This window comes from Opisthocomus hoazin, chromosome 5 (genome assembly GCF_030867145.1).
Source record: "Opisthocomus hoazin isolate bOpiHoa1 chromosome 5, bOpiHoa1.hap1, whole genome shotgun sequence".
Taxonomy (NCBI): domain Eukaryota; kingdom Metazoa; phylum Chordata; class Aves; order Opisthocomiformes; family Opisthocomidae; genus Opisthocomus; species Opisthocomus hoazin.
In genome coordinates, this window is record NC_134418.1 from 71,241,466 (window position 1) to 71,257,757 (window position 16,292).

General features: G+C 43.6%; 1 protein-coding gene across 1 annotated transcript in view; it reads right to left on the reverse strand.

Moving 5' to 3' along the window:
- SPOCK3 (SPARC (osteonectin), cwcv and kazal like domains proteoglycan 3) overlaps positions 1-16,292 on the reverse strand; it is a 232,908-nt gene that overhangs the window by 8,401 nt on the left and 208,215 nt on the right. The window contains exon 8 of the mRNA XM_075421673.1: positions 2,948-3,169. Coding sequence (XP_075277788.1) covers positions 2,948-3,169 — 222 coding nt within the window. The remainder of the gene's footprint in view (positions 1-2,947; positions 3,170-16,292) is intronic.

Genomic DNA, 16,292 nt, shown 5'->3' on the forward strand with positions numbered 1-16,292 from the left:
TGCCTCAGCATTTAGATAAGCACTGAAGTGTTAAGCTAGCGTCAAACAACTAAGAAACTAAGTTCTGAAGATGGGCATTGAAGCACTTGCATGAACTGTAGCTGAAACTAGAGGGCAATAGCAACCACAGCATACAGGGAGACTTGCAAATAGCACCGGCAAAGTGCAGATCTTGAAGCATTAAAGAAATGCATTATAGTGTCTTGGATGTATCTCAGAAACAGTAAGCTGTACTTAAAGTATAATAAGGCCAAGAAAAAATGCAATAAACACCACTGAGCCATACATAAGTGTTCAAGCATTGGTCAAGGCAGGACAGCTATTACAAGATCTTTTGAGCAAAAAATGTCTGACTTAAGTGTTCATAGGAAGTTGCTTATATTGACTAGAAGTTGCGAGTAATGTGCAGTAATGGGTCTACTGTACTGTAATGCATCATGACAGACCTCAAGCAGAAAGAAAGAACGAATAAGAGTTGTAAGTACTTGTCTGATCCTGACAGTCTTGACCTGTGAAGCTAAGATCATAGAGCAAGAGGGCTTCTCAGATAATGACTTTAGCAAATATTATGTATTTAAAAAAAACACAATGGAATTTCTATCTCAGTATGATACATATTGTTGACAAAATTTTGTACTCACTTTGAACATAGTTAATCAACAGCTGTGCTGTAAAACTGTAGACCTGGCCAGAAAGCACCTACTAAGCTCAGTGAATACAGAGAGCTGTCTGCATGGCCTAAAGCATTCTGCTAATATCAATTTATTTTAGTAAACATTAGAAATAAGCCACTGAATTTCTCTACCTAGCCACCTCTTTGCTATTAATAGCAAAGGTCTAGCTAAAGGTTTTATTTAGATTATTCAACCATGTAAGAAATAACAAAACATGAACATATTACGAGGTTTAGCATAACACTGCAAACTATGAATAGAGAATTCAGTGGGTCACTGACACACTAGTGAGTTAGGACTTTAATATTTGTGCAACAGCTAATAACAAGAAATGACAAAAAAAGACTATAAGCGTTTTTTTTTCTCCTTATACCTTCAATAAAGGAGAATACAGATTTTGTTGATAGTGTTCATTTGGAGGGACTGAGTGCATGTTTAATGCTCAAGGATTGCCAAAACTGAGATTTCACTTTATTTACAACATTGAGGATACATCTTTTTCACTATATGGTCAAACACACTATGATATAAAAAGCTATCTAATCTGTTTTAAATCAGCACCTTATCACAGCACCATGGTCAAGACAGCAAAGAAACTAGTAAGAAAGGAAGAAAAGCTTGATAATGTTGGATTCTGCAATGGGGGAGAATCAGTGTCACTTGAAAGCCTGATCCCAGACTTTTAGCCTTCGGGGTACCATTGATACAATGGAGTAGCATTTAGATCAGTCTTTACAATACCATCCTTGGGCTCCAGCAATACACTGAGCAAATATTTTAGACAAACAGTATTTATAGGCTACAGAATGCAAAACTACTTGAAACTAGTATGTGGAAGTGATTTCTTCATGCCTTGGTTATGCTGTACATGCATTATATGAAATTGGTAGAAAAGACAATTGGTAGAAGAACCTTGGACCGTACTAGGCTATATGTCATGTGCTGTACTTTCTCTGACAATTAAAAAGAACTATGCCGCCCTCCAAAGAGGAAAGGTGTTTATATATTGAAGTGAGATGATTGTGGTGGTGTTTGGGGTTTTTTTTGTTTTGTTTTGTTAAGCAACCCAACAAAACATTTTATGTTCTTTAAGAAAGACTTTACTTCTGGGATGCATTATTTTTCAGCTACTGATTTTGGTAGCAGTACATACATGCTTATAAAAATGAAAGCCAAAATATTCTTCTACTATAAAACAAAGTGTTTTGAAAGATTATATGATACATTTTAACTACAAAGTTACCAAAGAAATTAATTCTGCTATGTAGCATGTATCTATAGAGGTACAGCTTAATTTTTGTTAAGATTTACAACTGGTAGAGGTGACACAAAAATCTTTAAATCCACAGAAATCAGAATCAAACCATAGATGACAAGTGCTAATGGGGATTTATCACGAGAGTCTTAAGGGCACAAATGAGATTTAAAAACTGACATTGAAATTTTCAAAAAGGCTGTAGTGACTTTATAAACTTTCCACCAAATCAGTCTGATCTCTTCTAGTGGCAGCAGAAATTTGGACCCTGGTTGCTGTTTATCCCTTTAAAAATCTCTCTCATGTTACTAAGAAAAATGAAAGGGCAATTCTGCCCAGCTTCAGCCAATAATTAATGAATAAATTCTTTGGTTCATTACAACTAGTTTGATTATATAATTCATGTGATGCCTCACCTAGAGCTAAATTGTTATATGATCTTCAGGAAAATAATGCTCATAGGTTGTGTTTATTTGTTTAATCAAATCACGTTAGTACATTAACAAGAGATTCATCTAGGCAGTAAAAATCAATTAGTTTTAGATCCAAATGACTGGAAACAACTTTATCCATAATGTTAATTCAGTTATTTTAATAGGCTCACAAAATAGAACATTCAGAAGCCCTATTTTTGCAATAAAAAAGTTTATTTTATAACGCAGGCAAAGTAGATTGAGAAAGAAATAATTGAAGTAATTTTGTTCTTTATTTTGGTCTCTTTCCTCCACATACTTACTGGAAATTGGCATGAGAAACAATACTGCCATAAAAGCATTAGCCTCTGTTTTGCACTTTATTTAGAATCCTTGAATTTCTAGCCAGCATTTAACTTGGGTTGCTTAGGGGTTTTTTTTAACCTTATTTTAGGTATTCACAGGAGGTCAAAAAACTTAACACAAATTCACGGTACAGCATTTAAGAGCTTGTAGTTCTTGTAATCTTATTAATATACTAAAAAAAGATAAAGCACTACAAAAAGGTCAGCCATATACATACGCAGGTTATTCTCATTTTTTACCTTGCTGTCTTTGGAAGCAGTAGCACCACTCATTGTTAGATATCAAACTGTCCTTGTATGTGTCACAAGAATTGAAGAACGCCCTTGTGCATGGCTCATTCTTGTCAAGGTAAATGCTTCCAAGTTCTGACTGGTCCAACAACAGGTCATAGTTTGTGTCAAGCCTGTTAAACATCCAGCCAAGGGAGTCTTTGCAAATCGGCAAAATGCTGGTATCAAACCCTAAGAGGCAAAAAAAAAAGTCATATAGCAGGAAAGATACAGTAGCTGCTGAGCTCACAAAAGAATGCTGCATCACGGAAATTTCTCCAGTGGTACATGGATACAGTACATAAACAGTGTATGCTATTGAAATACTACAAATAAATTGTCAGCTTTATTTTAAAAAAAATCATTAACCTGCTAAAAATACTAATCCCACCATCAGTCTCAAAGCATTTAGAAATATGAGTCTTCTTGTCAAATTTTATACCTATAGCACACACATTATGTACAGTAATAAATGATCTACAATGATTTTCTGGAAAATAATTATGTTGAGGAATTACAGAATCACAGAATCACAGAATAGTAGGGGTTGGAAGGGACCTCTGTGGGTCATCTAGTCCAACCCCCCTGCCGAAGCAGGGTCACCTACAGCAGGCTGCACAGGATCTTGTCCAGGCGGGTCTTGAATATCTCCAGAGAAGGAGACTCCACAACCTCCCTGGGCAGCCTGTTCCAGTGCTCCGTCACCCTCAGAGGGAAGAAGTTCTTCCTCATGTTCAGACGGAACTTCCTGTGCCTCAGTTTGTGCCCATTGCCCCTTGTCCTGTCGCTGGGCACCACTGAAAAGAGCTTGGCCCCATCCTCCTGACACCCACCCTTGAGATATTTATAAGCATTTATTAGGTCCCCTCGCAGCCTTCTCTTCTTCAGGCTGAACAAGCCCAGTTCCCTCAACCTCTCCTCGTAGTGGAGATGTTCCAGTCCCCTCACTATCCTTGTAGCCCTCCGCTGGACTCTCTCCAGTAGCTCTTCATCTTTCTTGAACTGGGGAGCCCAGAACTGGACACAGTACTCCAGATGAGGCCTCACCAGGGCAGTGTAGAGGGGAAGGAGAACCTCCCTTGTCCTGCTGGCCACACTCTTCTTGATGCACCCCAGGATCCCATTGGCTTTCTTGGCAGCCAGGGCACACTGCTGGCTCATGGTTAACCTGTCGTCCACCAGGACACCCAGGTCCCTCTCCGCAGAGCTGCTCTCCAGCAGGTCCACCCCAAGCCTGTACTGGTGCATGAGGTTGTTCCTCCCCAGGTGCAGGACCCTGCACTTGCCCTTGTTGAACCTCATCAGGTTCCTCTCTGCCCAGCTTTCCAGCCTATCCAGGTCACGCTGAATGGCAGCACAGCCTTCTGGTGTATCTACCACACCTCCCAGTTTGGTGTCATCAGCAAACTTGCTGAGGGTACATTCTAACTCTTCATCCAGGTTGTTGATGAAGAAGTTAAACAAGACTGGGCCCAGTACTGACCCCTGAGGGACACCACTTGTCACCAGCCTCCAACTAGACTCAGCGCCGCTGATGACAACCCTCTGAGTTCTGCCATTCAGCCAGTTCTCTATCCACTTCACCGACCACTCATCCAGCCCACACTTCCTCAGCTTCCCTAGGAGGATATCATGGGAGACTGTGTCGAAAGCCTTGCTGAAGTCAAGGTAGATAACATCCACGGCTCTCCCTTCATCTACCCAGCCAGTCATGTCATTGTAGAAAGCTATCAGATTGGTCAGGCATGATTTCCCCTTGGTGAATCCATGCTGACTACTCCTGATAACCTTCTTTTCCGCCACTTGTTTGACGATGGCCTCCAGGATAAGCTGCTCCATCACTTTTCCCGGGATGGAGGTGAGGCTGACCGGCCTGTAGTTCCCTGGGTCCTCCTTCTTGCCCTTTTTGAAGATTGGAGTGACATTGGCCTTTCTCCAGTCCTCGGGCACCTCTCCTGTCCTCCAGGACCTCTCAAAGATGATGGAGAGTGGCTCAGCAATGACATCCGCCAGCTCCCTCAGCACTCGTGGGTGCATTCCATCAGGGCCCATGGATTTGTGGGTGTCCAGATCGCTTAAGCGATCCCTCACACAGTCCTCCTCGACCAAGGGAAAGTCGTCCTCTTTGTAGGCTTCTTCTCTTACCTCTGGGGCCTGGGATTCCTGAGGGCCAGTCTTAGCACTGAAGACTGAAGCAAAGAAGGCATTCAGTAGCTCTGCCTTCTCTGCATCCTCCGTCACCAGGACACCCGCCTCATTCAGAATTTTAGTGATATTATAAACCATAAGAGTGAAGTTTAAGTGATTTGCAATGTTTACAGAACTACGAAGAGAATAAATTCCAGGTAACTTGTTGGGAGTCCATTTGTTTTTCCCTATAACATATCTTCAATTCTATGAAAAAGGAACAGGATGCTCAGCCTCAACAATGCCTTTAAAGTTATGGTATTTTATCTTCACCTGATGTACTTCATATCTTGGAGGAGGCCATGGAAAAGATGATTGCTAAGAGCAGCCGGCTGCCAGGATCATACCTACTAATACAGCATGCATCTTCCTAAATTACTGCTTGGAAAAAGGGCCATCGGGGACAGGCTGGGTTACTGACTCCTATAGCTAGAGCTCAGGCCTCATGTTTGTTTCTCCTGCATCAGCTGTAAAGCACATGCAAACTTGCATATGGACTTAGACAGGAAATTCAGAAATCTCCAGGCCTCTTGCCTGTGTAGGTGATGTGAGCTGTAGTTGATACGCACACCTGTTTTTTCCTGTCCACGTGCTATGGGCCTGCGATCACAGGCTGATGGTGCATGTGGCCAGGCAGCTGACTATACATCCTCATGCAGAACGAGATTTAGTCCTACTAAACACTATGTTTTTAAAAACTCTTAAGCTAAAACATAGCACTGAAGAAATGAGATTGGCAAATATGTCTGTAGAAGAGCTGATGTGAATACACACAGGAATTCCCAGTTTCTACTGCTGTTAAAATCAAGCCTGTCTGCCTTAGCAGCTGTTCTGAAAACAACAGAGAAATCTGAAAAGTGTTTCTATACTGATAAACCAGATCAACTTGGGTAACTCAGTAACCAGATTTAGAAATCGGTATCTTTTCCTTTAGATACACAGGTATGTGGAAATGTACACGCTGTGGCAGAATGACCATTTCAGCAAGGAAAAGAAAGCTGATAGCACCAAACACTCCCTATGGAAGTCAGACAACCCAGAAATCCTAAATTAACTATGACTTTTTATCAGGACAGTCTCATTTTTTCATGCTCCCTGTTGATCTGTCACATTCCTTATAATTTCTGCTTGACAGAAAGGAAAAAGAAAAAAAAAATAAAGCCATTTGACATTTATGATATATTTGATGTTTAACACTATTCAAAAACATAGCCAAGCATTCAACCAATGGACTCTCTCTCCCTTCCTTTCCAGCCCCTGATAAAATGTCAAGACAAAACAACTTATTTCTTGTGGATTAGGAAGCTCAGTGAGAGACAGGATCCGAGTGAATGAATAAGGATATACAGTGTATGTGTTATTCGACTTTATCTGAAAAAGATGTCAAGATGATTTAACATGTGTTTCCGATTTGATAAATTCTGGAAGGTTCCTCCACCTTAAAACACTTTTTCTAAGGATGTATGTTCAGTAGAACACTATTTACCTCTAAGGCTCTGTTCTTGAAGGCCTCTTAACATTTCCCATACACTTCTCTTTTCTCTGCTAGTCCTGCTTTTAGCTAGAGATTCTCCTCGAGACCTTGGATTCAGAAAGGGGCCGATGTGAAACGTACTGTTTCCTATCCTGACTTTTGTGTACCAGCATGAAGGGAGGAATTACTCTTGTGTTCACAAAATTTTTCTGAACTTGGCATTCTAGTCAGCTCACCAAACTCTAAGACAAATTGCACAAAAAGAGCAACCACAAGGAGACAGATTTTAACATATAAGATGCCAGCTAGAAGGGAATACAAGATAAAAGCCAAGTTAAAGGTATATTCAGGGATGGATTTTGTGGGTCCAAGTAGATAATTGTAGATAATACACCTGCATGGGGCATTTTAAGTGTAAATTTATTGAAAGAGGCATCACTTTCAAGCTTGGGACAAAGTATTTTTAAATTAGCATTTGTGGCCCATGCTGGAAAAGCTCACATCATTAAGTACTTTGTATCTTAGGACACTAGAAGCTAGTGTTATGTACTTAATGAACTCTACTAAAGAAAAGGGGAAAAAATCTAAACACCTGCTTATTTTAATTCTCTCAGTCAGTTTCAAACTTTACTCTAAAATGAAATAAATTTATCTGAAGAATACTGAAAGACCACCAAACATTTCAAAGGTTTTATGCATCACTTCATTACAGTTGGAATGATATTTTATATCTGCAGAAGATTTTACCCCTATTTTTGTCTTGAGTCCCTTAACGTAGCATTAACCTGTGAATGGAGTTCATCCTCTATTCCTACTCTTCAATTTTTTCTCACTTCTTTCTATACAGCTTTTAGATTTTTTTAAAAGTGTGTCTAATAGTGATGTCCCACTAGATTTTAATCTATTACATTTGCCGTGGTTAAGGACAGAGCTTGAAATTAAAACATTTACATTGGAGTCAGCAACACCATAAAAAAACAGATGACTCTTACAAATCACTGGTATCAACAGCAAAGCACCAGAAAAATGTCATTGTGTTGTAATATTTTCTGTAAATCTAGTTAAAGTTCAACACGATTGTAGTTTAGTATTTAAATATAAAGTTGAAGTCTGATATTTACGATACACACTTCCTAGTAAGCAGGAATATATTATAACTGGCACATCATAACTGATAAACCTACTTCAAACAATAATATTTCATGTAAGAAACTTCTTTTGTTATTTCCAAGCCTGAAAAATAAAGTTTACATATATTAACTCTGTCATAACCCAAAAAGTCAAAACCTAAAACTGTCCACTAAACAGCATCATATACTGGAGAAAAAGCACTGTGGGTCATGGGGTTTAGCTGTCCACCAAATACCTGTTTGACGCAGTAATTTCAAAAACTAATCATGCTTTACCTTGAAATTAGTTTATGTTTCTTTTTTTCAGCATTTGCTTCTGAAGTAGTTTGAATTTTTATTTATAGTCCAGGTATATTTGTAGCTGGTTTTACTGTTTTTTTAGTTCTTTCTCTTCTCTGATATTGACAATTTTAGTGTTTTAAATAGAGAAAATAACATCTCTTCTCAGTTCTCCTTTTGCTTATTTCACCAAGGCAAACTTTTTCACGACCATCAGTCACTGCAGCATAGTGCAGAAATGTCTGAAATCTAGGTCAAATATGAGTTTAGGTGAAGTAAATAAAAATGGATAAAGCATTTCATAGTTAAGCCAGGCACATATTGACAGAGACAGAAGCAGCCTTGTTTGATCTAAAATGGAGCAGTGCACCTCTTCCAGAACTGCTACATGACAAAGATCATCACCTCAGTTTCATGTTCACATTATAAACCCTCAAGAGCTTACTGTGGTAAAGTAAAATTCTTGGTTCAAATTTAAAGAACCATTAAAGACCTGTCCAAACCTACGATTTTCCAAAGTGCTTTCTCTCTGTAATGACTTTCTTCTCCTACTTACAATATCCATAAAATAATACAGGTGTCACTCTTGAAAGTGATATACTTGAGAAAAAGAGTCAGGAAAGCACTTAAGCACACACATACAGTTAAACATCTGCTAACATGGTTTGACATGAGGGGATCAGGTGATATAGAACTAAGAACCACAACATCACCAGGTGACTTAGAACTAGGAAATTAATTGCTCAAAGCACAGTCTACATATATTCCCACTTTGAGCACCAACCGGAATGCTGTTCTTACACATTTTCACAGCTGTGACACAAAACAAAAAGCAGAAACTAAAGGGAGAATACAAGTATAGTTGAAGCATAGTAAGTTATTCTTGGTGATTAAGTACCAGGACATTATATGGAGGAGAGCAAAATTGCTGCTCAAATGTCTAAATTACAAAAGAAGATTTTCACTTTCTCTCATTTTAACCACTTATTTGAAATCTATTTTCATATACCATAATGAAATGAGCTTTTATGCAGCTATTCCTGAACATCTAGAAAAATGCAGCTATTCCTGAACATCTAGAAAAATTTGAAGCACCAGCTTAAGCTCTTTTTCTCAGCCAAAACAATCCCAAGGGAAATATTACTGAGAAATACACCCCTCCTCCATGGCTTACACACTAGCATTCAAAACATTTCCTCAAAAGAAAAAAACAGAAATGTCCCTGTGTTTCTGATCATTTCTCAGGGGAGAATGTCAACTCTCAGTAAATATAATCTGCTTTTCAAAGTAAAACTATTGTTTGCCTGCTTATTAAGCTCATAAGTAATAAATCCTTGTGTACATTGAGGAAGACAGCTTTTGACATTATGTGGAAATCAAAACAGTATACATACATATGGCTCACATATTGCATTATATAAAAATTGTTTATCTAATATGCCAAGAGAAGTAAACCGCATGATTCTTTCCAATGCCAGCACACTGTCCAGTACAATAAAAGACACTGACAAATCACACATGTGAATAAACACACATGCACTCTGCTAGAGTCCCGACTGCCATCCAGACCATGGCTTTTACTTGTTCAGCGTGCAAGCTGCATGGCATGGCATTTCGGCGAAGCTACTGAAGGTGAAGGGTTCTGGAGCAGAGGCTCGCGCCGAGGGACCCTTTCTCCGGTGGCAAAACCGCAGCGGCGAGGCGGCAAAAAGCGCCGAGAGAGAGAGGAGACCCCAGCCGCCCCCCCCCCCCCCCCCCCCCCGAGCGGGAAAGCGGGAGGTGCCAACGAGCGGCAGCTCTGACTCAGCGGGGGCGGAGTCGAGTGTGACGCCGGCCAAACCCCCTCACGGGTAAGAGCAGCCCCCAGGGAGCGCGAGCGAACAGAGCCGGCACAGCAGCCCGGGAGCGGCGCAGCAGTTTGCGCAGCAGTTTGCGCGGCAGTTTGAGCGAGCGGGGAAGGCGACTGGCAGGGTGCAGCCGCCCCTTCTGGCAACTCAAGTAGTGGGCATCGCTCTTCCAGGAGATATTCTAGCCATGGTTACCACCCGTGGTAAAGCTGTTGCTCGAAGGAGTGTGGGGACCCAGACGGAGGCCCCACGCAAGAACGCGGGTGTCCAGGTCTCTGGCTGCAGGGAGTGCCTGAGCCTGGCGCTCATACCGGAGGACGGCAGAGACAACGGCTGTGTTCGGTGCGAGCAGGTGAATGACCTGCTCAGCCTGGTGGCAGAGATGAAGGAGGAAGTGGAGAGGCTGAGGAGCATCCGGGAGTGTGAGAGGGAGATCGACTGGTGGAGCCGCACCCTGCCCTCCCTGAGGCAGAGGCAGCAGGAGGCGGCTCCACAGAAAGCAGAGAACCCCCTACCCTCTTGCCACCGAGCAGAAAGAGGGGGCCTAAGAGATCGGGGGGAATGGAAACAGGTCCCTGCTCGGGGGGGCAAGCGAATCTCCCCCCGGCCTCCCTCACCGGCCCAGTTGCCCTTAAGCAACAGATATGGGGCTCTGGAATGTGAGGGACCGGCCACAGAGGATGTGGGTGAAGCTGAGGCTCCATCCAGGGGGTTGCCCAGGACGAGTCAGACAGTCCCAAGAATTACGACTGCCTCAACTAAGAAAAAAAGGAGGGTCATTGTCATAGGTGCTTCCCTTCTGAGGGGAACAGAGGGCCCGATCTGCCGACCGGACCCATCCCACAGGGAAGTCTGCTGCCTCCCTGGGGCCCGGGTCAGGGATGTTGCGAATAAACTCCCTGGTCTGGTGCGGCCTTCTGATTACTACCCCCTCTTGGTAATGCAGGTTGGCGGGGACCAGATAGCAGAAAGAAGTCCCAAGGCGATCAAAAGGGACTTCAGGGCACTGGGGCGATTGGTTGAGGGATCAGGGGCGCAGGTGGTGTTTTCCTCCATCCCATCAGTGGCAGGGAACAGCACTGAAAGGGGCAGGAAAACTCACCTGGTTAACAGGTGGCTCAGGGACTGGTGCCATCAGTCAAATTTTGGCTTCTTTGATCATGGGGAGGTGTACACAGCACCGGGCCAGCTGGCGACAGGTGGAACTCAGCTATCTCAAAGGGGGAAAAGAATTCTTGGCCACGAGCTGGCGGGGCTCATTGAGAGGGCTTTAAACTAGGTTCGAAGGGGGAAGGGGATATTGCCCAGCTCACTAGGGATGAGCCTAGGATTGGAGTGCCAAGGCCAGGGGTGAGAGTGACAGCCCAGCTCAAGTGTGTTTACACCAATGCACGTAGCATGGGCAATAAACGGGAGGAGCTGGAAGCCATTATACAGCAGGATGGCTACGACTTGGTCGCCATCGCAGAAACGTGGTGGGACAACTCCCATGACTGGCATGCTGTCATAGATGGCTACAGACTCTTTAGGAAAGACAGGCCAACAAGGAGAGGTGGGGGAGTTGCTCTATATGTGAGGGAGCAACTGGAATGCATTGAGCTTGGTCTGGGGGCAAATGAGGAACAAGTTGAAAGCTTGTGGGTTAGAATTAAGGGACAGGCTCATAAGGGTGACATTACGGTGGGTGTGTACTACAGGCCACCTGACCAGGAGGAGGAGGTTGATGAGGCCTTCTACAGGCAGCTGCAAGCAGCCTCACAGTCACAGGCCCTGGTTCTCATGGGGGACTTCAACCACCCTGACATCAGCTGGGAAGACCATACAGCTAGGCAGGCGCAATCCAGGAGGCTCCTACAGAGCATCGATGATAACTTTCTGATGTAAGTGGTGGAGGAACCAACAAGGAAAGGCGTGCTGCTGGACCTTGTGTCAACAAACAAGGAGGGACTGGTGGAGGATGTGAAGGTCGGAGGTAGACTCAGCTGCAGTGACCATGAAATGGTCGAGTTCAGGATCCTGCGTGGAGGAAGCAGGGCGATAAGCAGGATCAAAACCCTGGACCTCAGGAGGGCTGACTTTGCCCTCTTCAAGGAGCTACTGGGAGGAATCCCGTGGGCCAGGGCTCTCGAAGGCAGGGGGGTCCATGAGTGCTGGTCACTCTTTAAACAACACTTCTTCAATGCACAGGAGCAATGCATCCCCCTGAGAAAGAAATCTAGCAAAGGAGGCAGGAGACCTGCATGGTTAAACAAGGAGCTTCTAGCGGAGATCAGGCAGAAGAGAAAGGTCCATGGAATGTGGAAAGAGGGGCAGGCCACTTGGGAAGAGTACAGAAACGTGGTGAGAGCATGCAGGGATGCAACGAGGAAGGCCAAGGCCCACCTGGAATTGAAGCTGGCAAGGGATGTCAAAAACAACAAGAAGGGCTTCTTCAACTACATCAGCAGCAAAAGGAAGGCTAGGGACAACGTGGGGCCGCTGCTGAATGAGGCGGGTGTCCTGGTGACGGAGGATGCAGAGAAGGCAGAGCTACTGAATGCCTTCTTTGCTTCAGTCTTCAGTGCTAAGACTGGCCCTCAGGAATCCCAGGCCCTAGAGGTAAGAGAAGAAGCCTACAAAGAGGATGACTTTCCCTTGGTCGAGGAGGACTGTGTGAGGGATCGCTTAAGCGATCTGGACACCCACAAATCCATGGGCCCTGATGGAATGCACCCACGAGTGCTGAGGGAGCTGGCGGATGTCATTGCTGAGCCACTCTCCATCATCTTTGAGAGGTCCTGGAGGACAGGAGAGGTGCCCGAGGACTGGAGAAAGGCCAATGTCACTCCAATCTTCAAAAAGGGCAAGAAGGAGGACCCAGGGAACTACAGGCCGGTCAGCCTCACCTCCATCCCGGGAAAAGTGATGGAGCAGCTTATCCTGGAGGCCATCGTCAAACAAGTGGAGGAAAAGAAGGTTATCAGGAGTAGTCAGCATGGATTCACCAAGGGGAAATCATGCCTGACCAATCTGATAGCTTTCTACGATGACATGACTGGCTGGGTAGATGAAGGGAGAGCCGTGGATGTTGTCTACCTTGACTTCAGCAAGGCTTTCGACACAGTCTCCCATGATATCCTCCTAGGGAAGCTGAGGAAGTGTGGGCTGGATGAGTGGTCGGTGAAGTGGATAGAGAACTGGCTGAATGGCAGAACTCAGAGGGTTGTCATCAGCGGCGCTGAGTCTAGTTGGAGGCTGGTAACTAGAGATGTCCCCCAGGGGTCAGTACTGGGCCCAGTCTTGTTTAACTTCATCAACGACCTGGATGAAGAGTTAGAATGTACCCTCAGCAAGTTTGCTGATGACACCAAACTGGGAGGTGTGGTAGATACACCAGAAGGCTGTGCTGCCATTCAGCGTGACCTGGATAGGCTGGAAAGCTGGGCAGAGAGGAACCTGATGAGGTTCAACAAAGGCAAATGCAGGGTCCTGCACCTGGGGAGGAACAACCTCATGCACCAGTACAGGCTTGGGGTGGACCTGCTGGAGAGCAGCTCTGTGGAGAGGGACCTGGGCGTCCTGGTGGACGACAGGTTAACCATGAGCCAGCAGTGTGCCCTGGCTGCCAAGAAAGCCAATGGAATCCTGGGGTGCATCAAGAAGAGTGTGGCCAGCAGGTCGAGGGAGGTTCTCCTTCCCCTCTACACTGCCCTAGTGAGGCCTCATCTAGAGTACTGTGTCCAGTTCTGGGCTCCCCAGTTCAAGAAAGATGAAGAGCTACTGGAGAGAGTCCAGCGGAGGGCTACGAGGATGATGAGGGGACTGGAACATCTCCCCTACGAGGAGAGGTTGAGGGAACTGGGCTTGTTCAGCCTGAAGAAGAGAAGGCTGCGAGGGGACCTAATAAATGCTTACAAATATCTGAAGGGTGGGTGTCAGGAGGATGGGGCCAAGCTCTTTTCAGTGGTGCCCAGTGACAGGACAAGGGGCAATGGGCACAAACTGAAGCACAGGAAGTTCCGTCTGAACATGAGGAAGAACTTCTTCCCTCTGAGGGTGACGGAGCACTGGAACAGGCTGCCCAGGGAGGTTGTGGAGTCTCCTTCTCTGGAGATATTCAAGACCCGCCTGGACAAGGTCCTGTGCAGCCTGCTGTAGGTGACCCTGCTTCGGCAGGAGGGTTGGACTAGATGACCCACAGAGGTCCCTTCCAACCCCTACTATTCTGTGATTCTGTTTTCACTTGTGATGGATTTGTCTAATATTTTGGCTATCAGAAAATCTTCAGTTAACAGCATCTCACAGCTCAGGCCTACTGTGCACAAGCTGGGAAGCAAGATTTCCTTCCTAATTCTGTTTTACTAGGACAGACCTGAGCAAGCAGGACTACGCTAAAGAGAGGACCAAGCAGATGTGAAGGCTTTCTGTCGTATTTGCTGTTCACTAAAGTGCTGACCTAGGTGAGACTCATCTGGCTCCATACTAGCCCAAGGAGGAGACAGCTTTAGGCGTAACATTCTCTGCCACTGTCTAAGGCTGTGATATATTCCTGCTCACTGCGATTACACAGACAGGAGCGGAGCCTGGCTTCGGGCAAGACATGGGGAAGGTGCCACAGGTCTTACAACAAATGCAGGATAACTGACTCCCATTCTGCAACAAAAAGTACAAGGGAAAGAAATAAAAGCACAGCTGCAATGACCCTTAAACGCCTGTGAAAGTTTGCATGCTGAAGTCTCTCCCTTTCCAGAAAGTGTTTCAGAGAATTTGGGGGGGGGGGGGGGGGGCGGGGGGGGTGGATCAAGATGAATCGTATTGTTGGAGGCTACTGGTTTGCTAACATATTGACAGTTCAGATGAGATCTATTCGGCGGGACACCAGACTGACCATTGACCATTTTATTAATAGCAGTGACTTTTAAGGAAAAGTAGAAGATACTTGACAAAGGAAAAAAAATAAAATGCTACAATAAACATCTATATATGTTTCATTGTGTAGAAGGATAATTCTGTACAAAAGATTCAGTCAAAACAAACTTCAAAGACTTGATTTTAAGTAAAGATGGATTAACTTAAAATTCCTGCTCAGAATTACTCCTAGGCTGGATTTCTTCTTCTAGACTCTTGCTTTAAGGATGCCTGGGCTTATGCTAACCTGACACACGCAGAAAGTCATTACAAAAACCTTTTCCTTCCAGCAAACTAGAACTATGGCTCAGGTTGCCAGTCTGTGCAACTTTGCAGCCCAGCTTACAGGACATTTTCTGAGATACCTCAGGAAGCAGCCAAATTCTCAGGCACTCAGCATTTTCAAGACATAAAAAATCATGTTTAAAGCTGCAATTCTTTTTATCTCTTATAACTCCACAGTGATTGTACAGGAGAGTACTGACAGGAGTAAGCAAAAACTTACTTTTCTGCTTACAGGTTTCTAAATATGGTTCGGCCATGAAGATCTGCGAAATTTAATATATCTCTGCATAACATCAGCTGTGCCTCTTCATCGACAAAGAACTTAGGATAGTCAGAATGAAGCAAAAACCTCCAAGCAAAGATCTGAAATTGTTAATTTTATTTACACATTTCTATACAAAATTGGTCTACTTCCTGCTGCAAGTTTGTAAGGGTATTTGGCAATTTTAGTGTAATAATATCTCACCAGGCTAGTTCTAGACAGGCCAGTTATAAGCAATTTTTCTTTCAGAGTTCTTGTATTTTTCTATTATTTTTGAAATTATTAGTGTAATAGACTCCAGATAATCATATTATTCCCAAGTCATAAGAAGATTCTCTATTACCTTTGGCCTCTGGTGTTCCATCTTCCATCATGACAAGGCTCACAAGTACTCTTTAGAAATAGACTGCCTGTTAGCAGAAATATTGGTGGGACTACAGTATTTTTTGAGCTTTGCATTTGATGCATTAATTCCATAGATTTTTATCACACAAAATTAATACAGAAAGAGAACAAATACTGTAGGAGACTTTAAATAGGTGCACAAAATCTCACTTCATTTTTCAATTCCTTATCTCCCCATCCACAAGGGAATAATAGAGGTATTATTGCAGTATAGGGATAAAGTATTCTTTTCCCCTTTGTGTCATCTATTTAGACCCTAAATGGCCTGAGGACAAGATTTAAATGTTTATATAGCATTTATAGTAACGATACTTCTAGATAGATGCAATCTGAATATGTCTGGACACAAAAGGGATTTTGGAAATAAAAGCCTATTAATTATTTGAAATATTCTAGTCTACGTTACTAGTAAGATTCAGCTTTGGAAAAAAAACCTGTCAGTTAAACAAAATTATGCAACTTGTAAAAACACAACAATGTAGGCACCTTACATTTTAAACTTCTTATCAGCATATTTATGGCTCCAGCAGAACAGTATTGTTTGGTTTGTTTAGAAATA